The 25627-nt window shown below is 40.8% G+C and overlaps 1 protein-coding gene across 1 annotated transcript; it reads right to left on the bottom strand.

Moving 5' to 3' along the window:
- Positions 1–19315: 19315 nt before the first annotated feature.
- On the bottom strand, positions 19316–25627 carry UTP23 (UTP23 small subunit processome component). The gene is made up of 3 exons (XM_082858418.1): positions 25363–25627; positions 21718–21892; positions 19316–20510 (listed from the first exon to the last, which is right to left on the bottom strand). The coding sequence occupies exons 1-3, from the start codon at positions 25548–25550 to the stop codon at positions 20127–20129; spliced, it is 747 nt and encodes a 248-aa protein (XP_082714544.1). The 5' UTR covers positions 25551–25627; the 3' UTR covers positions 19316–20126.

Here is a 25627-nt window from a genome sequence, read left to right as displayed (position 1 = left end):
CTTTTAAAACATTCAGAAGCCCAGGCACCTCCCTCAGAGATTCTCATTTGATTTTCTGAAAGGTCTCATGAGAAAAAAATTTGCAACCAAGAGATGAGAAAGACTGCCCTGAATTGTGTTGTCCTTAGGAAGGAAAGTAGGACCCAGGCATGTACCTGCAGAAGTTGGCAGTGCAGGGAAAGAGAGAGAATGGGGGCAAGGGAACAAACATTTGTTTTCTTGGATCATTAAGTAGCCTTCAAAAATACAAGTTTTATTGGCTGCATGGTATTTCATTATAAGCTGTGCACTATTTATCGAACATATACTAAAGGCCAGACACTATCTTATTTACAATCCATATTTACCCTACTTTACCCATTAAAACAACTGAGGCCGAGAGAAGCCCCATTTGATTGGACCTAGAACTGCCTGACTCCCAAACCCAAGTTCTTTTTTACGCCAGAGGTTCTCAATCTGGCTGCACATTAGAAACACGTGAGGAACATTTAATTTACACAAATGCTTGGATCTCTCACCAGATTTAAAGGAATCTAAATCTCTCGGGTGGGAGTTGGACATCTTTCATTGTTTTTACTATTCCCCATGATTCTGATGCACAGAGCTAAGTACCACTGTCCCACAGTATTCTGCTTCTCGTACTGATTGTGTATATACATATTTCTGAATTCCCTTTTCCTTTTCCAGTTTTAGCGAAGTCACTTTCTTCTGCTCCTTTTGTTACTTCTCCAAAGTCACCCCCAAAATCTCAGATGGTCCAGAGTGTATTAGCCAGAACATGGTAGGGACCATGTAACAATACATGATGAAAGGACATTACATCCAAAGAGACTAAAGTCCTTTCTCACTGCAGTGAGAAATAATGAGGGATGGTACAAAATTGTCTTTTCAGGATGTCAGAGCAGAGCGTGTTTCAGTGCAAAGGATAATGACAGAGTAGGAAGGACACTGAATCAAAGTGCACACACTAATGCCCCCCATACACATACACTGTCACTTTAGAATAATTCATAACAGAGTGATGGGGAAAATAGTCAATAACTTTTAGAGGTATATGAAATTAACACTATTTCAGTTAGGATACACGATATTTTGCCAAACATATTTCTAAATATTTCTTCTTTTCCACCAAAATGTTAGATTCTTTATTCTAACTACTGGTTATTTCCAAATGCTAAAGGGCTCAGTGGAGCACTGTATGTGCTATATTGGCAAGTAAAGGTAGATGGCCCCTATTTTGTCACATGTAAAAGAAACAGCGTGATACTGACAGTCACGAGTCAGGAAGGCTAGAGACCCTGGAATACAGGTGATAATAATAGAATTCATTTCATCCAATTTGATTCATTCATTCATTCACTCACTCACCCATTCAACATTTAGTAAGCACCTAGGTGCCAGAAATGACATCAAACACTACTAGAAAACAAGAGTAAAGTAAGATCATTTTCTTTGAACTTCAACCAAAGAAAAGCCTAGTGATAGCTCTACATGTCTAAATGTATTGTTTGAGGGAATGATGCTGAGACATAAAACCCCGGAATTCTTCAAGATCAGGGATGCTACCTACCTGCCCAGCTGTTTGGGCTCACCACCATTTTAAGGGACACCAATGTGGACAGTACATGCTAACAACAAACATGGCTCTTCTAAAAGTCCATGCCACTCCCGGACAGTTTCCTCTCATGCCCTACTCTTTCTGAATGTAGAAAACTAAGTGCCACTATGAATATTATTACATCATCAGCTAAACAACACCATGGTCAGGTTGCTCACCATGTAAAATACTGACATTTGCTAATTCAGTTTTGGAGATTACAAATATTTCATTACGTAGGGATTGTCATTTTCACATCAAGTTGAACTATATATCTTTGTACAGTAGTGTGCAAAGTAATGAGCATTTGGAAGATGTCCCTTTTCGGTGTTTACTACCTGTGGAAAGGTTTAGATGATTTGTAACATCTTGGCCATTAAAGAGAATGATGGCATCTTTCTGAAAACATCAGGGAGTGGACAGGGAATAACAGCAAGCTGGCAGAGAGCCACTAGGGATTAATTCACGAGAGAAAAAGAAATGAAATCTTAGCACCCAGAGAGCTGGTCAGTAATTTTCTTTTCCTTTAAAGAAACTGGAAACAATTCATACATTTTCTTTTTCTCTTTAGCTGCCCCTTAAAAACATCTAGAGTGCAGAAGTATATTTTGTTCCATCCACTTGGCTGTATGACTAATTCATGAATAAGTATGTATTGTATACCTACTGTGTATACATACTTTTTTAACAGCTTTATTGAGATATAATTTACATAACACAATTCACCCATTTAAAGTGTACAGATTCAATCGTTTAATATATTCACATTATTGTACAACTAATCACCAGAGTCAACTGCAGAATATTTCATTACTCTGAAAAGAAACCTTGCACCCCTTATCCCCTATCCGCCTGTCATCTCTGCTAGCCCCTAGGTATCCACTTTCTGTCTCTATAGATTTGCCCATTTTAAACATTTCATATAAATGGAATCACAGAATATATATTTTGTGACTGGTTTCTTTCACTTAGCATATTTCCAAGATTCACTCATGTTGTAGTATGTATTGGTATTTCATTTCTTTTTATTGACAAGTAAATTATATGGATATACCACATTTTATTTATCCATTAGTCAGTTAACGGATATTTGTATTGTCTCCACGTTTTGGTATTATAAATAATGCTGCTATGAATTTTGTGTTCAGATTTTGTGTGGACATATACTTTCATTTCTCTTGGGTATATACCTAGGAAAGGAATTGCTGATAATACAGTAATTTTATGTTTAAGCATTTGAGGAACTGCCAGACTGTTTACCAAAGCAGCTGCACTATTTTACACTCCCACCAGCAATGTATGTGGGTTCCAATTTTCCGCATCCTTGACAACACTTGTTATTTCTTGTCTATTTAATTATAACCCATCCTAGTGGGTATGAAATGGCATGTAATTTCCATTTGTCTTTTTACCTTCACAATAATTTTATTTGGGTGGTTTTTGTAGGGGAGAAAAAGGTTGTGAAAACTTCTTTTATAATCTTTAAAGATGATGTTAATGCTTAGATGTGATTTTTTTGCCTGATCCCTTCTCACCTCTCTTTATAATAGTACCCCATTTTTTTCTTTCATGAGGACTATCTCTTATCCACTCTCAGTCTATATGATTTGAGTAGAGCTGACCTCCTCCCCCCTAGCGCCAGAATGAACACCTGAATCAGGCCTGGCTAATTGGAAACGTTGTATTAGAACAGGGCCTAGTCGCCGAGGAAAACCACACCAGTCATGTGAAAGAGATAATGTAATATAAGCATGTATTAATTATCAAGTTGTTGACCAGGGCCCTAAACAGGTAGAAAGAGAACCCTAAAGCTCCTGGAGGTACAGCAACTGCAGGAAGCAGCTTCTGCCCTTAAAGCAAGGGGATAAAACGGAAGAGGTGAGAATTACTAAAACAGAAGTGTGGAGAAGCAGCCCTTGGAGTTGAAACCTCGGAGAAGGCAAACTCCAACCCATCGGTGCAGACGTCTCTCAGCTCCGAGGAGGGGCCCCATGGGTCTGGTACCCACACACATCTCAGCAGAATGGGCTCCAGCCCCTTAGTGCTGATGTCTGGCTCTCTGGTGGGGGGAGAGGGGTGGATGCAATAAAGCTGTTTCTGCAAGTGTTGCAAATTGGATTCAGGGACCGTGTTAGTAAGAAACTGCAGCTGCTAGAGTGAAGACGTGACCCTCGCAAGAGCCCCAAGCAGTCAGGGAGTCTACAGGAAGCTCACAGGAAGAAGCATGTCCTTTCTTCTTCCATCCTCCTTCCAGGTCCTGCCTCAGCGCCCCTCAGTGGCAGAAGCTACAAAAAAGCTGCCACCAGAGAATTGTGGTTTGCAGAGCTCCAGCTCCAGTGCCACAATGTAGAGCATAGAAAGGTGGGCTTGGAGCTGGCACAGGCCACCCCTTTGGCTACTCAGCATCCGTATGCACCCTTCTTTACACATTTAAACTTTCAAACAATTAACTCCCTGTTTCACCTAACATGATGCAACTGTCCTTCATACAAATGAAGGTATTCTCACACTCTTCACAAAATGCGAAGAAGCAAAATCCTAATGGTCATTGTAGCTGTCTTTAGTTTATGTTAATTACCCCCTCAATGTCAACCTCAGTCCCAGATGAAATTCTGTTTCTGAAGACCAAATGGTAAAGTTAATCGCAAATAAAAAACACTTGTAGGGGGTGGGGGAGGGATGGACTGGGCGTTTGGGATTAGTAGATGCAAACTATTATGTATAGAACGGATAAACAAGGTCCTACTGCATAGCACAGGGAACTATATTCAATATACTGACATAAACCATAATGGAAAAGAGTATAAAAAAGAATGTATATGTGTGTATAACAGAGTCACTTTGCTATACAGCAGGAATTAACACAACATTGTAAATGAACTAATGAACTATACTTCAAAAAGAAAATTAAAAAAACACTTGGGGCTTCCCTGGTGGCACAGTGGTTATGAATCTGCCTGCCAATGCAGGGGACATGGGTTCATGCCCCTGTCCAAGAAGATCCCACATGCCGCGGAGCGGCTGGGCCCGTGAGCCATGGCCGCTGAGCCTGCGCATCCGGAGCCTGTGCTCCGCAACGGGACATAACGCCAGTGAGAGGCCCGCGTACCGCAAAAAAAAAAAAAAAAAAAAAAAGAGCCTTATCCAAGGTTCTACATCCTCCTCAGAATTTTATCCTGAGGAAATTACTACATAGCTCTCATAATTGTCCCTCGCATCCCCATGGCTACTGCCTCTCATTTCAGGCCACCATCATATCTCAACCAGACTTTTGCAACAGTTTCCTAAATGGTCTACCCATCCCCACTGTCCACCCCCTACCTCTTACCCTACATGCCCCCACCCCCCTCAGAGTAACCAAAGTGATTTACTCAAAATCCAGATACAGATCTTCCTTCACTTATGATAGTTAGGTCCCAATAAATGCCTCATAAATTGAAAATATCATTAAGTCAAAACTGGATTTAGGGACTTCCCTGGGGGCACAGTTGTTAAGAATCTGCCTGCCAATGCAGGGGACACACGTTCTATCCCTGGTCCAGGAAGATCCCACATGGTGCGGAACAACTAAGCCCGTGTGCCACAACTACTGAGCTCATGCGCCACAACTACTGAAGCCCGTGCACTCTAGGGCCCACGTGCCACAAGTACTGAAGCCCACAAGCCTAGAGCCCGTGCTCCGCAACAAGAGAAGCCATCTCATGAGAACCCAGTGCACTCCAACAAGAGAAAGCCCACATACAGCAACAAAGACACAATGCAGCCAAAAATAAATAAATAATTTTAAGAATAAATAAATAAAATTTAAAAATAAAGTTTAATAAAGTGCATTTAATAGGAAACTATACTCAATATTTTGTAATAACCTATAAAGGAAATAATCCGAAAATATATGTATGTATAACTGAATCACTGTACTGTACACCTGAAACTAACACAATATTGTAAATCAACTATACTTCAATAAAAAAATAAATTATTAAAAATGCATTTAATACACCTAACCTTCCAAACATCATAGCTTAGCCCAGCCTACCTTAACATGCTCAGAATACTTATATTAGCCAACAGTTGGACAAAATCATCTAACACAAAGCCTATTTTATAATAAAATGCTGAATATCTCGTGTAATTTATTGAATACCGTACTGAAAGTGAAAAACAGAATGGTCGTCTGGGTCCAGAATGATCATCTGCGAACAGAATGGCTGTAGTGCATGGGTTGTTTACCCCTGTGATCACATGGGTGACTGGGGGCCTCTGCTCAATGCCACTGCCCAGCATCACAACAGAGTATCAGAATGCATACTGCTTACTTGGGAAAAGATCAAAATTCAAAGGACGGTTTCTATGGCATGTGTATTGCTTTTGCACTGTTACAGAGTCTAAAAATCATTAGGTTGAGCCATCGAAAGTTGGGGGCCATCTGTATATATCACTTTCCACACTGGCTCTCCATTGCCTATAGGAGCAAGTGGAGGTGAAAATCTACAGGGACTCACAGAGCTGCCTCCTGCCCATCTCCCCAAATACACCAACCCCTTCTAGAGCCACATCCCATTTGTTCTCCAAACCTCAACCCCACACAACTGTCTACCCTGGAGCCTTCCCTACTTCCCCACCCTGCTCAACAACTTCAGCTACATGGAACACTCACTCCTCTCTCTATTTCTTGCCTCAGTTTTAGAATTTCCTCTGCACATAAGCCATGTGACCTCCAAGGCCCCCGACATGGAATTTGAGGTGTCTGCCCGGGACTTCCCTGGTGATGCAGTGGTTAAGAATCCACCTGCCAACGCAGGGGACACAGGTTCGAGCCCTGGCCCAGAAAGATCCCACATGCCACGGAGCAACTAAGCCCATGCGCCACAACTACTGAGCCCGCATGCTGCAACTACTGAAGCCCACATGCCTAGAGCCCACGCTCCACAAGAGAAGCCACCACAAGAAGCCCACGCACCACAACAAAGACTAGCCCCCGCTCGCCACAACTAGAGAAAGCCCACAGACAGCAACAAAGACCCAACGCAGCCAAAAATAAATTAAAAAAAGATGACTGTTCACTTGTTACACTTTATTGCCTTATTTGTCTGTGTGTCTTTCTCTAGAGTTAGACCTCAGCCTTTTGAGGATATGCCCCTCCCTGAGACGAACTTTCTTCCTTTACCTCCTTCATCCCCTCAGCCCATCCTTAACACGTCTTATCTCCACTCAGGTGGATCTATTTCTTCACACCACGGTGTCCTCAGCCCCTCCCTCAGGAAAATCTGTGGTTCTCATATTTAGTAAGCCTGGGTGGTAATGAAAGCAAAGCATAGCGTCTTCATACTGAGGTACAGTTAGATACAGTAAAATTCACTCCTTGAAAGTATACAGATTACTGTATTTTGACAGATGTATATAGTTGTGTTATTACAACTGCAATTAAGATACAGAAGAGTTCCATAACCCCCCAATTTTTCCTCCTCTTTGGAATCACTTCCCTTTCCCTATCCTCAGCCCCCAGTTAACCATTGATCCGATTTCTGTCCCCTTTGCCTTTTCCAGGCTGTCACACCAATAGAATCATGCAGTATATAGCCTTTAGTGTCTGGCTTATTCCACTTAGCAGGTGCTTTTGAGATGAGTCCATGTTGCTGCCTGTATCATTAGTTATTCCTTTTTACTGCTGAGTAGCATTCCATGGTATGGGTAGCCCATCGATTTATTTATCTATTCACCAGTTGAGGGACATTTGGGTTTTTTCCAGTTTGCGGCTATTTTGAATAAAGTTGCTATGAACATTTGCATACAAAAAAACCAAACAACCTGACTTTAAAATGGGCAGAAGACCCAAATAGACACTTTTTCCAAAGAAGACATACAGATGGCCAACAGACATATGAAAAGATACTCAACATGGCTAATCATCAGGGTAATGCAAATTGAAACCACAAGGAGCTATCACCTCCCACCTGTCAGAATGCCTCTCCTCAAAAAGACCACAAATAACAAAACCTTGGTGAGGATATGAAGAAAAGGGAACCTTTGTACACTGTTGGCGGGAGTGTAAACTGGTGCAGCCATTAAGGAAAACAGTATGGATATGCTCAAAAAATTAAAAATAGAACTACCACATGATCCAGTAATTCCAGTCCTGGGTATATATAGCCAAAGAAAATGAAAATACTCATTCAAAAAGATACATGCACCCCAAAAGGATACATACAGCATTATTTACAACAGCTAAGACATGGAAGAAACCTAAGTGTCCATCAACAGATGAATGCATAAAGAAGATGTGGTGCATATATATACAGCACTCAGCCATAAAAAAGGATGAAATTTTGCCGTTTGCAACAACATGGATGGCTATTAAGTGAAATAAGTCAGAGAAAGACAAATACTCTATATTAACATTTATATGTGGAATCTAAAAAGTACAAACTAGTGAATTTAATAACAAAACATACAGATTCACAGATACAGAGAACAAACTAGTGGTTACTGGTGGGGAGAGAGAAGGGAGGAGGGGTAAAATAGGGGTAGGAGATTAAGAGGTACAAACTACTAGGTATAAAATAAATAAGATACAAGGAAATATTGTACAGCACAGGGAATATAGCAAACATTTTATAATAATTTTAAACGGAATATAATCTATAAAAGCTTTGAATCACTGTGTTATATACATGAAACTAATATAATAATGGTAATTCAACTATACCTCAATAAAAGGAAAAACTGCTTACTGAAAAAAAAGGGAAAATAGCAGTCAAGTTAATTTAATGAGGAAAGTCTTTTTTTAAAAGGCTGCTTTAACAACTACATATACCTATATACAAAAAAAAATAACAGTTGATCCATAAGTCATTCCATACACAAAAATTAACTTGAGATGGCCAGTATACCTGAGACAGGCTGGGACCTGGGCCCCTTTGCTGCAGTGCTTGCACCTGGGTACACGTCGAGCAACAAAATACAAGGAAATTACGTGGGACTAAAAATAACTGCATGCCTGCGCAGTTAGGGCAAATTCTGGACAAAAGATAGAGACCAAAAAACCCAACTGCTACTTTTCAAGAGCTCGGAGCACAACACGGGGTCAGCAGCAAAAGCACGGCACTGCGCATGCCCCCAGCACACACCACCACCTAAGGGGTGGGCAAACCCCCTGGACACACCCCTACCCTCACCGCGTACAAAGATCAAGCTTGGGCTTCCCTGGTGGCGCACTGGTTGAGAGTCCGCCTGCCAATGCAGGGGACGCGGGTTCGTTCTCCGGTCTGGGAAGATCCCACATGCCGCGGAGCCGCTGGGCCCGTGAGCCATGGCCGCTGAGCCTGCGCGTCCGGAGCCTATGCTCCGCAACGGGAGAGGCCGGCGTACCGCAAAAAAAAAAAAAATAATAAAGTAACAAGCTTGCCCCCCCCACCCCTCGGGGAGCAAACAAACAAGGGAACCTATTGTTTGATCTCGCTCCCCGCTGCTGCAGCAGGGGTCCCAATAAAGCCTTGCCTGAATTTCCTGTCTGGCCTCTGATCAATTTTTATTCACTGAGGAGGCAAAGAACCCTGGTCAGTAACATACCTAACCGTAAAACCCAGTGTCGAAATAAATTTCTAGACCCAAGATCGAGTGGCTCCTCCCCAGGGTGCCACGTCAGCAAACCAAAGCTTAGATCATTTTTGTGTCCCTGTAAATGCTCTGCTTGAGCAGAAACGCAGTATATCCAGTCAGCCAACCCCCAACTCCAAGCCAACTCTGGGCTCTATACGTATTTCCTTGTTCCTTCTCACCCCCAACAAGGTCGACCAAGTGGCCCCAGCCAATCAGATGTTTTCTATTTTTCTCTTCCTTCTTATTCTTTATCCTATTAACGTTTATTGCCTTTCACCCCATTTTGCAGTTCTCCAAAAGGGGACTGTCCTCTTCACGAGGTGTGAAAGTTTGTATTACCTAAATTATTTTCTTTAAACTTTTAACACCAGAAACATAAAGCACAAAGGCTATATTTCCTAATATAATTAAACTGATTGCCCCCAATGCTACTTTAATAAAAAATCATTCCTATAACTCACTAAGTACTTATGTGCCAGACACTCACTGAAGAACACTTATGCCTGCATCATTTTGTTTCATCCTCAAAAACAAATGCCATAATTCCATATTCCCCTCCATATTTGTAGGGGATAGCTATGTTTTTATCTAACCTTTGTTCCCCTTGGTTTGGCAATGTCACCTGAGTTTCCTTAGAAGACACACTTCTCCCTTATACTTACTCCTTGTGTTTTCTCTGGCTCTAGCCTCAGACTCCGGGTCCCAGGTTGGACATTTGAAGTCTTGGTGACCTTCCCAGATTCCTGGTGGTGCCCTGCGTCTTGCTTTGGCGTTCTCTTCTCATCTAATGCGTGCTTCCTAAAGTTTACCGTGGGTTAGGATCACCTGGAGAGCTTGTTATAGAGATCCTTAGACCCCACCCCCAGAGATTCTGATTGGTAGTTCTGGGGTAGGCCTCTTCAATTTTCATTTCTAACAAGCTCCCAGCTGATGCTCCTGGTCTTAGGAGCTAAGAGTTTGTTAAAAATGCAGATTCTGAGCCCTACCCCAGACCTACTGAATCAGACTCTCTGATTAAGACCCAGAAATCTGAGTTCTAGTAAAATCTCCAAATGAGTCTTAGGCATGCCAGAGTTTGAGATCCACTGTTCCATTAAGTGCTTTGAATGCTGATTTCACATTAGAATCACTTGGGGAGCTTTTAAAACATTCAGAAGCCCAGGCACCTCCCTCAGAGATTCTCATTTGATTTTCTGAAAGGTCTCATGAGAAAAAAATTTGCAACCAAGAGATGAGAAAGACTGCCCTGAATTGTGTTGTCCTTAGGAGGGAAGGTAGGACCCAGGCATGTACCTGCAGAAGTTGGCAGTGCAGGGAAAGAGAGAGAATGGGGGCAAGGGAACAAACATTTGTTTTCTTGGATCATTAAGTAGCCTTCAAAAATACAAGTTTTATTGGCTGCATGGCATTCCATTATAAGCTGTGCACTATTTATCGAACATATACTAAAGGCCAGACACTATCTTATTTACAATCCATATTTACCCTACTTTACCCATTAAAACAACTGAGGCCGAGAGAAGCCCCATTTGATTGGACCTAGAACTGCCTGACTCCCAAACCCAAGTTCTTTTTTACGCCAGAGGTTCTCAATCTGGCTGCACATTAGAAACACGTGAGGAACATTTAATTTACACAAATGCTTGGATCTCTCACCAGATTTAAAGGAATCTAAATCTCTCGGGTGGGAGTTGGACATCTTTCATTGTTTTTACTATTCCCCATGATTCTGATGCACAGAGATAAGAACCACTGTCCCACAGCATTCTGCTTCTCATACTGATTGTGTATATACATATTTCTGAATTTCCTTTTCCAGTTTTAGTGAAGTCACTTTCTTCTGCTCCTTTTGTTACTTCTCCAAAGTCACCCCCAAAATCTCAGATGGTCCAGAGTGTGTTTAGCCAGAACATGGTAGGGACCATGTAACAATACATGTTGAAAGGACATTACATCCAAAGAGACTAAAGTCCTTTCTCACTGCAGTGAGAAATAATGAGGGATGGTACAAAATTGTCTTTTCAGGATGTCAGAGCAGAGTGTGTTTCAGTGCACAGGATAATGACAGAGTAGGAAGGAAACTGAATCAGACAGCACCTTTGAATGTGGTTAAATGAATGCTTTTCTTTTGGTTGACAGAGATGGAAAAGAAAGATATAGTGTATCTCTGTCCTCTGGGAATTAGCGATGTCCTCTAAGAAACAGAGCTTCAGAATTGATGAATGGGCCCCATAGGTAGCCGTGCACTATAAACACGCTTACTCTAACAAAGAATGTGTCTTATGTGCAAAAAAGTGCACACACTCAATGCCCCCCATACACATACATTGTCACTTTAGAATAATTCTAACAGAGTGATGGGGAAACTAGTCAATACCTTTTAGAGGTATATGAAATTAACAATATTTCAGTTAGGATACACGATATTTTGCCAAACATATTTCTAAATATTTCTTCTTTTCCACCTAAATGTTAGATTCTTTATTCTAACTACTGGTTATTTCCAAATGCTAAAGGGCTCAGTGGAGCACTGTATGTGCTATATTGGCAAGTAAAGGTAGATGGCCCCTATTTTGTCACATATAAAAGAAACAGCGTGATACTGACAGTCACGAGTCAGGAAGGCTAGAGACCCTGGAATACAGGTGATAATAATAGAATTCATTTCATCCAATTTGATTCATTCATTCATTCACTCACTCACTCATTCAACATTTAGTAAGCACCTAGGTGCCAGAAATGACATTAAGCACTACTAGAAAACAAGAGTAAAATAAGATCATTTTCTTTGAACTTCAACCAAAGAAAAGCCTAGTGATAGCTCTGCATGTCTAAATGTATTGTTTGAGGGAATGATGCTGAGACATAAAACCCCGGAATTCTTCAAGATCAGGGATGCTACCTACCTGCCCAGCTGTTTGGGCTCACCACCATTTTAAGGGACACCAATGTGGACAGTGCATGCTAACAAGAAGCATGGCTCTTCTAAAAGTCCGTGCCTTTCCTGGACAGTTTTCTCTCATGCCCTACTCTTTCTGAATGTAGAAAACTCTCTAAGTGCCAGTATGAATATTATTACATCATCAGCTAAACAACACCATGGTCAGGTTGCTCACCATGTAAAATACTGACATTTGCTAATTCAGTTTTGGAGATTACAAATATTTCATTACGTAGGGATTGTCATTTTCACATCAAGTTGAACTATATATCTTTTACAGTAGTGTGCAAAGTGATGAGCATTTGGAAGATGTCCCTTTTCGGTGTTTACTACCTGTGGAAAGGTTTAGATAATTTGTAACATCTTGGCCACTAAAGGGAATGATGGCATCTTTCTGAAAACATCAGGGAGTGGACAGGGAATAACAGCAAGCTGGCAGAGAGCCAATAGGGATTAATTCACGGGAGAAAAAGAAATGAAATCTTAGCACCCAGAGAGCTGGTCAGTAATTTTCTTTTCCTTTAAAGAAACTGGAAACAATTCATACATTTTCTTTTTCTCTTTAGCTGCCCCTTAAAAACATCTAGCGTGCAGAAGTATATTTTGTTCCATCCACTTGGCTGTATGACTAATTCATGAATAAGTATGTATTGTATACCTACTGTGTATATATACTTTTTTAACAGCTTTATTGAAATATAATTTACATAACACAATTCACCCATTTAAAATGTAGATTCAATCATTTAATATATTCACATTATTGTACACCTAATCACCAGAGTCAACTGCAGAATATTTCATTACTCTGAAAAGAAACCTTGTACCCCTTATCCCCTATCCGCCTGTCATCTCTGCTAGCCCCTAGGTATCCACTTTCTGTCTCTATAGATTTGCCCATTTTAAACATTTCATATAAATGGAATCACACAATATATGATATTTTGTGACTGGTTTCTTTCACTTAGCATATTTCCAAGATTCATTCATGTTGTAGTATGTATTGGTATTTCATTTCTTTTTATTGACAAGTAAATTACATGGATATACCACATTTTATTTATCCATTCGTCAGTTAATGGATATTTGTATTGTCTTCACGTTTTGGTATTATAAATAATGCTGCTATGAATTTTGTGTTCAGATTTTGTGTGGACATATACTTTCATTTCTCTTGGGTATATACCTAGGAAAGGAATTGCTGATAATACAGTAATTTTATGTTTAAGCATTTGAGGAACTGCCAGACTGTTTACCAAAGCAGCTGCACTATTTTACACTCCCACCAGCAATGTATGTGGGTTCCAATTTTCCGCATCCTTGACAACACTTGTTATTTCTTGTCTATTTAATTATAACCCATCCTAGTGGGTATGAAATGGCATGTAATTTCCATTTGTCTTTTTACCTTCACAATAATTTTATTTGGGTGGTTTTTGTAGGGGAGAAAAAGGTTGTGAAAACTTCTTTTATAATCTTTAAAGATGATGTTAATGCTTAGATGTGATTTTTTTGCCTGATCCCTTCTCACCTCTCTTTATAATAGTACCCCATTTTTTTCTTTCATGAGGACTATCTCTTATCCACTCTCAGTCTATATGATTTGAGTAGAGCTGACCTCCTCCCCCCTAGCGCCAGAATGAACACCTGAATCAGGCCTGGCTAATTGGAAACGTTGTATTAGAACAGGGCCTAGTCGCCGAGGAAAACCACACCAGTCATGTGAAAGAGATAATGTAATATAAGCATGTATTAATTATCAAGTTGTTGACCAGGGCCCTAAACAGGTAGAAAGAGAACCCTAAAGCTCCTGGAGGTACAGCAACTGCAGGAAGCAGCTTCTGCCCTTAAAGCAAGGGGATAAAACGGAAGAGGTGAGAATTACTAAAACAGAAGTGTGGAGAAGCAGCCCTTGGAGTTGAAACCTCGGAGAAGGCAAACTCCAACCCATCGGTGCAGACGTCTCTCAGCTCCGAGGAGGGGCCCCATGGGTCTGGTACCCACACACATCTCAGCAGAATGGGCTCCAGCCCCTTAGTGCTGATGTCTGGCTCTCTGGTGGGGGGAGAGGGGTGGATGCAATAAAGCTGTTTCTGCAAGTGTTGCAAATTGGATTCAGGGACCGTGTTAGTAAGAAACTGCAGCTGCTAGAGTGAAGACGTGACCCTCGCAAGAGCCCCAAGCAGTCAGGGAGTCTACAGGAAGCTCACAGGAAGAAGCATGTCCTTTCTTCTTCCATCCTCCTTCCAGGTCCTGCCTCAGCGCCCCTCAGTGGCAGAAGCTACAAAAAAGCTGCCACCAGAGAATTGTGGTTTGCAGAGCTCCAGCTCCAGTGCCACAATGTAGAGCATAGAAAGGTGGGCTTGGAGCTGGCACAGACCACCCCTTTGGCTACTCAGCATCCGTATGCACCCTTCTTTACACATTTAAACTTTCAAACAATTAACTCCCTGTTTCACCTAACATGATGCAACTGTCCTTCATACAAATGAAGGTATTCTCACACTCTTCACAAAATGCGAAGAAGCAAAATCCTAATGGTCATTGTAGCTGTCTTTAGTTTATGTTAATTACCCCCTCAATGTCAACCTCAGTCCCAGATGAAATTCTGTTTCTGAAGACCAAATGGTAAAGTTAATCGCAAATAAAAAACACTTGTAGGGGGTGGGGGAGGGATGGACTGGGCGTTTGGGATTAGTAGATGCAAACTATTATGTATAGAACGGATAAACAAGGTCCTACTGCATAGCACAGGGAACTATATTCAATATACTGACATAAACCATAATGGAAAAGAGTATAAAAAAGAATGTATATGTGTGTATAACAGAGTCACTTTGCTATACAGCAGGAATTAACACAACATTGTAAATGAACTAATGAACTATACTTCAAAAAGAAAATTAAAAAAACACTTGGGGCTTCCCTGGTTGCGCAGTGGTTAAGAGTCCGCCTGCCGATGCAGGGGACGCGGGTTCGTCCCCCGGTCCGGGAAGTTCCCACATGCCGCGGAGCGGCTGGGCCCGTGAGCCATGGCCACTGAGCCTGTGCGTCTGGAGCCTGTGCTCCGCAACGGGAGAGGCCACAACAGTGAGAGGCCCGCGTACCTCAAAAAAAAAAAAGAGCAAGATGGAAGGTACTTTTTTTTAGGACCTAGCCTCAGCAGGTACATGCCATCATTTCCATAGTATTAGTATTCTATTTGTTATATGGGTCAGCTCTCTCCAGTGTGGAAGAGGACACACAAGCTTATGAATACCAGGAGGTGAGAATTTGGGGGCACCATCTTGGAGGCTGGCCATTGCAACCATGTGTTCCATGTTTCTTTTGACATCAGCCAGAACCTCAATTTGTTCTTTAATTGGTGAAGCAACACAAACCTTCATTCCTGAAGTGTTTGAATACACCGTGGTTCTGCCTCTCTTTGTTTGTAGTAGTTTTTTATTAACATTTACTATCAGATATAGAAGTAATAAGAGGCATCTTAGAGACTCTCCTCAGTTCCAGAAATAGTCCTCTCTACTCTTAGCCTGTAGCAGGAATCCACTTTGCTCTTTGAAATTGGGATCAATTATCCCAGCCAGTACAGTAACTCTCTTCTTTGCCTGTTGGTTCAGAGGCATAAGAAAGAAACCCCCAAATGACTTGGTGGCAGCCTCATCTTCCAAATGAATGGAATTATTGTTGCATCCTTGGTAGGAGCATTTCACCCTTAGAAACAAGACGTCCAAGCCAGCAGAGCTCAAAGTTGTGAGGGGAGGAAGCAAAAATTCTCTGAGTGGGTTATAAAATGTAATAGTGAGAGGATCTCCTCCCATTTCTATCCTGGACCCATGTATTCTAGGTATGGAAGGGACACACCATATATTGACCTCTGGTTCAAAGTTTATACTGCATCTTGTAAGAGAATATCCATCCTTTCAAGGTGTTGTCTCCAAACTGGCATTACTTACATAATGATGTATTATAGCAAGACCATTTAATACCACAAATTCCTTGATTAGAAGCAGTGTTGGCAGAATACCATGATGGCAAACAGGCATTTTGTTAAGTGATACTGACAGAAGCATTATGGGAAAGAAAAGAAAACTCATATACAGAACAGACTCTGTTCCATTAAGGATAAATTTCTATTCCCTCCATGATGGAAAGAATCCAGTGTAATCAACCTGCCTGCAGGTGGCTGACGGGTTCCTTTCCCCTCCCCACCAGAATGGTGCCATACTGTGGGCTGTGTTGTTCTCAGCAGTAGTGATAACTAGGTCAGGGATGTTGTTGAAGCCCATGCATAGTCCCCATTTTGTCACCATAGCCACTTTTTTCATGGGCCCAGTGAACAAGCACTCAGCGGCGGGAAAAGACATCTAACTGACATCTATAGAAAGTGCCATTCTGTCCACCTGATTTTTGAGAGCCTCCTCTGCAGTGAATGCCTATTGATGGATTTTCACATGTGACACAATTATCTTCATACTTTGTGCCCATTCTGAAAGATCCATCTATATACTTTTTCACCACACATCTTTCTCACAAATCTTCCAATCCTATTCTTTCCAAGTCCCTAACTTGACGAACATGCTTGTAGTACTTGCACCTTCCTGCTCATCAGAGTCAATCTGCGTAATCCCATCAATGTAGTGGGTCAGTGTGACATTGTGTGGAATATCAAGATGCTCATGATCTCCACAGACTATACTATGGCTGAAGGCAAATGAGCTGACTTAGCATGAAACAAGACTGTAAAGGTATACTATTGACCCTGTCAAGGAAAAACAAACTGATTTTTGGTGGTGGTCCTAGCAAATTGTTAAAAATTGAAGGAGAAAAAAAAAAAAAAAAGGATTTTCCACATGAGGTGCCAGGAGCTGTGTTGATTTGTTCCAGCAAAGATATTACATCTGGAAGAGGTCCTGCAAATGAGTTACCCTCTGATTAACATTAAAATAATCTAGTCATGCTTCAAGACCCATCTGCCTTCTGCACAGACCAAATAGATGTGTTAAATGGAGATGAAATAAGAATCAACATTTCTCCATCATTCAAGTATTTGGTGATGGTAGTAATCCCTGCAATCCCTCCAAAGATGTCTTATTCTTTTGGTTTACTATCCTGGTAGGGAAGAGAAATTCCAATAGCTTCCCTTTGAGCCTTCATACTCTAATGACCCTTCATAAATGAGAGAGCTAATACGGGGACACAATCAGTTGCCTAGTATGTCTTTAAGTTGCACATTCTGGAACTGGAGAAAAAACACAGGGTGGGCTCACGGACCTACTGTGATTCAAACTTGGCATGTAACTCAACTTATCACCTGACCACCATAAAACTCCATTTTGAATGTTGGACCAGTTGCATTTGAAACCCTAGCAATCAGCATCAATTCAGAGTCAGGGTGTAGTAATCTCCAAAAGTTCTAGATATTTCTATTCCCCAAAGCACATTCACTGTAGAAAATGGCCACAGGTCCCTTTGGGGAAGGCTTCACGCGGACTTCAGTAGTTGTGGCTCGCGGGCTCTAGAGCGCAGGCTTAGTAGTTGTGGGGCACAGGCCTAGTTGCTCCGCAGCATGTGGGATCTTCCTGGACTAGGGCTCAAACCCATGTCCCCTGCATTCTTAACCACTGCGCCACCAGGGAAGTCCCTGCATTTTATTTTTTATATTTTAACTTAAAAATTACTATTTTATAAAAGTGAGTTGACTTTTCCAGCTCTCCAGTTTGGACTCTAATAATAGGCAATCAAATAGCACTGAATAAATATAAACCTTGTTAAAAATACCTAAAATTTGTGCATTTGAGGATATTGAAACAAGTATCATCAGTGTACATTTCACTTGCTTTATCACTTCATCTACATTTGATTTGCTAATCTTAACTCTTGTCATGATTGAAAAGTTATTTCTCCTCACGAGAACTACAGAACTATATTCACTTTTTTCCAGTACCTTTGCTTTCCTTTGAAAAAAATGTTCCTACCATTAAGAATTGAAACCAGAATCATGAAATGACAATAGAAAGCACTCATCTGGCTTGACAGGTAATATAGCCTGTGTGGTCCTCCTGGTGTAAAGCTAAAATTCCACCTTCCACCAAAAAAGCACCTCTTGAATTCAACTGAGAATGACATTTCTACAGGAATAAATTTGAATTTTCTCATATTTAAGAAGTTATTTATTTTAGCCATAAATAAGAACTTATTCATGAAGTACTTCATACATGATCATGATATTCTAAGGATACAGATTAGAAACACTACTTGAAGGTATCACAGGCAGCTGAAAGTCAGGAGCTACTGAACAATCTGACAACTTTACACTTCAAACTTACAGGGCTACTTTAATTTTGGCCTGAAGGATGATTAAAACAATTGGGGAGGGGGCCGAAAAAGAAAAGCTTGATTATTCAATTCCTAATTGAATTAACCCTTTAGACAGTTTTTTAAAAATTTATTTATTTTTGGCTGCGTTGGGTCTTCGTTGCTGCATGCAGGCTTTCTCTAGTTGCGGCGAGGGGGGCTACTCTTCATTGCGGTGCGTGGGCTTCTCATTGCAGTGGCTTCTCTCATTGTGGAGCATGGGCTCGAGGCACACAGGCTTAGTAGTTGTGGCATACGGGCTCAGTAAATGTTGCTCGCGAGCGCTAGAGTGCAGGCTCAGTAGTTGTTGTGCATAGTTGCTCCGCAGCATGTGGGATCTTCCCTCACCAGGGACCGAACCCATGTCCCCTACATTGGCAGGCGGATTCTTAACCACTGTGCCACCAGGGAAGCCCCACCTTTAGACATTTTTAAAGTAACATTTAAAGCCAACCTGAAAGAGTATTATTTTGGAATTTTTGCCATTTAAGATAACATTTACATCTAAAAGAAAATCGTCCTCCAGAACTCAAAAAAAGGGATTTTTTCCCCCCTAGGACCTTATAAACAATTAAGTTCTCAAGAAAAATTGAGAAAAATGATTTTTCAACAAAGAATTCTTTATCTTGCTAGATTATCAGTGCAACAAATACAGGTTTAGACATACTGGTTGAGCCTCAAAAAAAGGTACCTCCTACACACTCTATGTTCCACCACAGCAGAAGAGGAAATCAAGAATGAGTAGAATGAAGAATCTAGGCTACAGAAGTGACAAAGTAGATTCTCTGGATAAGGACAGGAAATGTAGCTTGGCAGAAAACCTTTCCACATTGGAGGACAGAGGGCTGTCTCCAGAAGTATTCCAGGGGTAAGAAATGACCTGATATTATATTGAAAATTATGAGATCCTTTCCAGAGTTACTGGAGAATATAGTAAGATCAAGTCAGAGGCTAGAAGAAAATGAGACCATTATTAACTTCTGGAATAACAAAAAAGTAACATAAAAAATAAATTCAACCATAGCAGGCTACTTGGTTTAGCGGTAAACAGAGTTTATAGTCATCAAAATGAAAATACTGAATTTGGGATGTATAAAGATTGAAATATTAATATATTAGAAAAATGGTGGAGTAAAATAAGTAAGCAAAATTTCCACTCTTTCTAGTAGGGAGTCAATAAATAATGGGCAGATCCAAAGGTAGCAGTGGATTCATTTTATTTGGAAATGTACATGTAAATTTTAAAACCACTACATGAGTTGAAAGAGAAAGTTTCCTTTGTGAATGTGAAAAAGGGATTACCTCTTTTTTGTCACAAGTGTTTTGGTACTATATGATTTTTTTAAACTATCTGCATATAATGCTGGAGGGTGGTGGGCAGCAGTAAGACAGAAAGAGACAACAGTTTTACATTAAAAAACAACCTCCAAATTCTCTAAGAAAAGTGAACATGATCACACCTAAATCCATCCATTCTGGGTTTTTTTTTTTTTAACAAATAATTTTATACAAAGGCTTGTGGGTCAATATTCATTTACAAAAATAAGTTTAGTCTTTTAACGTAAGTACTTCCACAGTTTCAAAAAGAAATTCATTTTCATATTTGCATGTCTTTAAAAGTATCCAAAGGACTCATTACCCTTCTGCATTCTGCTTTTCAGAAAGTACTTTTGAGGTAGATCTGTTTCGGATTCTTTTTCTTTTTCTTTTCTTTTCAGAGGCAGATGAGTTTGTATCCTGTGTTTTTTTCTTTTTCTTCAAACAGCTAAGAGGATTAGGGCCACTTATTTTCTTGCGCTTTTTTTTTCTTCTCTGTTCAGGGTCTTTTACTAAACCCTGTTCCTCTTTGAGTTGCTTGATACTTTGTTTCTCTTGCCCTGAGACAAGCTGACCTGACTCTACTGCTTTAGCAAATGCAATTGTTTTTGGAGAAGGTTTGTCCAAGACTATAGTGTTCTGAATAATGAACATGAGAGGAATTCCAGGCTTTTTCTTTACTTTCATAGACAAATTCTGATCCTATCAAAAACAAAAATAGAACTATTTACTTAAAATATATCAATTAAATCAGATGCCTTAAAGAGATTTCTAAGAACTTAAAGTGGGCTATACTGAAAATAAAAGAGATCCCAGGTTTTACTTTTCAAATCAGTTATGTCTTACTAATGGGAGTATATTTTACGATAAAGAAAGGAAGAAAAACATAAAAACTGAGCACAGTTAAGTGGCAACAATGTGAATGGGATTTATCAATATTTTATATTGATCAATATTCTAAGACCATAAATTTTCTAGGACCTCGAATTACAAACTAATGCAAAGGTAAATATACTAGGTGATGTTCCTCATTTCTACTCTGAGATATGTTTCAGAAAGGGTCAAGAATGCTCACAGAGGGCTTCCCTGGTGGCGCAGTGGTTAAGAGTCCGCCTGCCGATGCAGGGGACGCGGGTTCGTGCCCCGGTCCGGGAAGATCCCACATGCCGCAGAGCGGCTGGGCCCGTGAGCCTTGGCCGCTGAGCCTGTGCGTCTGGAGCCTGTGCTCCGCAACGGGAGAGGCCACAACAGTGAGAAGCCCGCATACCACAAAAAAAAAAAAAAAAAAAAAAAGAATGCTCACAGAGATTGAAAGAATAGAAATAAAGTTGGAATTAGCTGATTCAGATTCTAATTCTAGATTCAGCTCTGCTTCTAATTGTGTAATTTTATAATCCTACAAGCAAATTTAAGGAAATCTGTATGTGTGTGAGCTTATTCATTAATATCGACCCTGAGAGTCTCTCCTCCCCTGCTTCCCAGTCTTTATAAGCCTGAAACAGTTCCATACTGGTGGTATAGTCTCAAACAATATGAAACACGACTTTCTAAGAAATAATATGAAACACGGGAACGTGAAAAAACATGCATAAACGTAAAATGTAAAATCTTTGCTCTACTTCCCTTCCCTTCAAGAGCCCCAAAACATATCATCACATCTGTCAATAATTTTTATTTTACAAAAGGAAACTTCAGTAATTTAGAAGAAAATCATTATGCTTAATGTTCTCTCCTCAAATTCTGAAATGACAATTGCTTTTGTTGACTACAAATTAACTTGAAAGCGTGCATTTTAAAAAGTTGAAACACTTAAACCACTTCCACCTAATTTTTTCTAAGGATAAATAGCTCCATATGGAGTATAAATAGAAATGATTAAGATTGACTCTGGTTTTAAAAGTGGTATCACCTGTGTTGCCACAAAATAATGGTGAGGATTCCCATCTTCCACCATGGAAAGCAGACATTCTGATCCACTCACTGAATTCTTGAAATGGGGACAGTTTCGAACCTGGCATTTTTGTGCAATCAGCTTTGCCCCATATAAGTCCTTTCCCAATGTTTCCAACTCTTTTAACACACACCTGAAAAAAAAAAGTTATTAGCAGCTCACAATTAGACGCATATCTGTTGTTCACATAAATTATAAAAAAAAATACCCAATTCTTCTTTTTAAACTACAAACCATACATTAAGCATTTCACTCTTAAAAGACCCGAAAAATGCATACACCAAGTAGAAGGAACATAATAAACAGTTAACATGTACTGAGCATTTATGTGTAGGCAGCATGCTAACTGCCTTTACATAAATTCTCACTTATCTCAAAACAGCCCTACAAAGTTGGGCAGCTTACTTTATTTTTTTTTACTTTTATTCTATTTATTTATTTTTATTAATTTTTCTTGGAGTATGGTTGCTTTATAATGTTGTTAGCTCCCACTGCAAAAAATGAATCAGCCACACACATACAGATATCCCCTCCCTTCTGGACTTCCCTCCCATTCAGATTAGCACAGTGCATAAGGTAGAGATCCCTGTGCTATACAGTATGAGGGCAGCTTACTGTAAAATTATCCTTATTTTAGAACACCTCATTCTGAGAGATTTCAAGTAACATGCCCAAATTCAAACAACTAATAAGAGGTAGAGTTGAAATGTGAATCTAAGTAGTTTGACGATAGATGCTTTGGACCAACCACAGTGCTACAGGCTTCTCCTTCAAGTGCAAATCGGTGCACCTTCAGAATATTTTCAGTTTAGAAAAGTAAACATTCTCAAGTCACCGGCGTCTTTAAAAACAATCACAACTTTCTTTCACTTTGCATTTTCATATTAATATCAGGCAATGTTTTCAAAGTGTCATCTATAAACTACCGCTGTCGGAATGACACAGTGATATTAATTTCTAGCTCCTTTCTCATCCCCAAATCTGAACTCCTTGTGGAGTCAAACATTAGCATCTTAATAAGCTCCCCAGGTACCTCCTCTTAAACATTACGACGAGAACTACTGAGTCAAAGATTTCTCAACCTTAGCCAGCCCTTGCCTGATTCTACCTTGCCTCACCCGCTTTATCACACCATTAGTTTTTGATTTTTTTAAGAGATTTTGCTTCTAAAGTCATCCATTTTGAGTTTCAGGCCTAAATTGCCAACTACTTATTGAATATTTCTTGTGGATGGCCCGCCATCAGCTCTTCGTCAAATTCACAATGTCTAAAATCAAACTACTTTCCTGCCTCCAGACTTCTCCAGGGCTTGCTACCTCTTTGAATTTATTATCTTCTCAGATACTGTTTCGAAAACAGAAATCCTATTTAACCTTTGCTTCCTCACTCCTACCCCTGCCCCTACCCCATCAGTGGCAGTCCTATCTCAGCTGTTGGTATCTACCTCTGTAACGTCTCCTTGTGAAATTCCCACCTCTCCTCTCTCAGATTCAGGCTCCCATTATTTCTTGACTAGACAACCACAAACAAAACGTGCATGTCTTCATTCTCTTGCTTCTTCTTCTTCTTCTTGCTCTTCATTCTCTTGCTTCTCCAACTCACCCCTCATATAGCTGCAGTTATCTTTTCTAGAAGATACTTACCAGGTCTGATAGCATTTATCTCTTGATACACACCAAGAATTGACAATAATATGCTTTAAAATAAACTAGCAGTAACTTATTCTTAAATGAATAAGAATGACCATGTTGGGACTTCCCTGTCGGTCCAGTGGTTAAGAATCCGCCTTCCAATTCAGGGGACGCAGGTTCCATCCCTGGTCAGGGAACTAAGATCCCACATGCTGCGGGGCAACTAAGCCCATGAGCCACAACTAGAGAGAAGCCTGCACGCCTCAACGAAAGATCCCACATGCTGCAACTAAGACCCACCCGAGGTAGCCAAAAAAAAAGAATGGCCATGTAAATAATTGCAATAACTGGGTGACAGACGTTTCGTTATACTATTCTATTTTTGTGTATGTATAAAATATCCCATAAGTTAAAATAAATTCTTTAGGGGGAAAAATGCTGCAGAATATAATTTCATGCAGTACTTCTCAACCTTTTTTATATTACAGCCCTGTATTAAAAATGTTAATATTTCTATGGCAGACAGGGGTAAGTGGACAAGGCTTGTAGCCAGAAGCAATCAACTCTGGGGCACACACCATCTGAGAACTTATCTGGGAGCTCTGAAGGAGATGGGGATCAAAACTTAGGGGGTATCTATGACCCATTTGAGGCTCTGCTTGAATGAAACCCACATGAAGTTCTGAATAGAGAAAGCTGTTCATGGAGTAGTGTTATGTGAGAAAAGCAGGCCATTAATATCACATGCAGAGTAAGAGCCCATTCGTGTGTGTGTGTGTGTGTGTGTGTGTGTGTGTGTGTGTGTGTGTGTGTGTGTGTGTGTAAAGAACTGGATGATACACCACATGCTAACAGTGGTCAGTCACTGGTGTGGTATTATAGGTCATTTAAATTTTCTCTGTTCACTTTTTAAAGGAAATATTCTACAAAGGAAAAAAAAAAACAAAACTAAGTTTATGAATAGTAGTTCTTCATTATGCAGACTCAACTTATCTTATCAGCTTTTTTCCCAAATATACGCTGTGCTCTAATCTCTTTCCCTGGCATTTCACAACTCCACTCCACTCCTTTGTTCAAGAGGTCCCTACAAGTCACTTATCTTTTCTTTCACTCAAAAAATGTCCTTCCCCTCAGAACTGAACCGTGACTGGGCTCAACAGTTATCTCTTCTGTGGAACCTTCCTTGATTCCATCTTTCCTCCAATCAACCCCCCAAGATTCCATCTTAGGTGTTCCCACACTTTGAAGACGTGAGGAAACTAGGGGTCAAAACACACCAATTAGAGGTTGATTTATGCACTTTGCTGGCCACACGGGCTGGGAGATCGTCCTGTTCACCAAGTTATCCTCTGCTAGAGCAGTGCTTGGCGTATGGCTGCTGCTCAATAAACACAGCTGAATAAACAAATGACCTTGCACAAAGTTAGGAAACATCGAGTCCTGACTTATCTTTCTGGGAATCGAAGATATTACATCATGGGGCAGTTGTGAAGCTTGAAAAATTCTTAAACTGGGAAAAGCTATGCAAACAACAAGCAATCCCTTAGAGGATACAGGTCTGAGATACCAATAAACGCTCTACATATACTATACCTCGTCCGACTTATAGGAAGTGTGTTAAGTAGTTACGAGCTTTTTTCTACAAATGAGTAATCCAAGGCTCAGAGAGGTTAAGTAACTTGTCCGAAATCACAAAGCTGGTAGAACTGGGCCCAATACTGGAAACCAGGTCGAACGGCAAAGCACGTGTTCTTATCCTCCAGGTTAAGATGAATACTCGCCGGACCTTATACTGTCTATCTACTTGGTAGATACTCGCCCACCCTCCTTAGCGGTCCCGCTGAACTGTCAGCTCCTCGTGGGCGGCGCGCTTTGCCCCTCGAGGGCTCCCAATGGATGCCTGCGAGCAGCGGCCTCGCCTCTACCGCACCCGCGGAGCCCCCGCGCCTCCACCCGGACCAGCCAGGCCCACCTGGTGGTGCACAGCTGAATCTCCCCCATGAGGTAGCGGGGCAGCTGATCCCGCAGCTGGATGCGGCCCCGCAAAGCCGCCTGACAGAAGGTGCCGTCCAGCAGGATCTGGTACGGCTCGCGGACCCCAAAATTGTTGCGGAAGAAGCCAAGATGCTTCTTGGCGTGTTTCTGCCTCGTGATCTTCATGCCTGGCTTTCCCGGAGCGAGCCACCGGACCAGAAAGCGGCAGCGATCTCCCCCAACACAGACCGCTATCGGCAAGA

The sequence above is a fragment of the Leucopleurus acutus genome (genome assembly GCF_964270905.1).
Source record: "Leucopleurus acutus genome assembly, chromosome: 17".
NCBI lineage: Eukaryota > Metazoa > Chordata > Mammalia > Artiodactyla > Delphinidae > Leucopleurus > Leucopleurus acutus.
Note: the sequence above shows the minus strand (reverse complement) of the source record. Positions and strands in the feature narration are given on the sequence as shown.

Coding starts and splice junctions, on each gene's coding strand:
- UTP23 (XM_082858418.1), bottom strand. CDS start 25,550: ATGAAGATCACGAGGCAGAAACACGCCAAGAAGCATCTTGGCTTCTTC. Junction 21,893..25,362: donor ATTCAGCTGTGCACCACCAG/GTGGGCCTGGCT, acceptor TTTTTTTTTCAG/GTGTGTGTTAAAAGAGTTGG. Junction 20,511..21,717: donor ATTATTTTGTGGCAACACAG/GTGATACCACTT, acceptor TGTTTTTGATAG/GATCAGAATTTGTCTATGAA.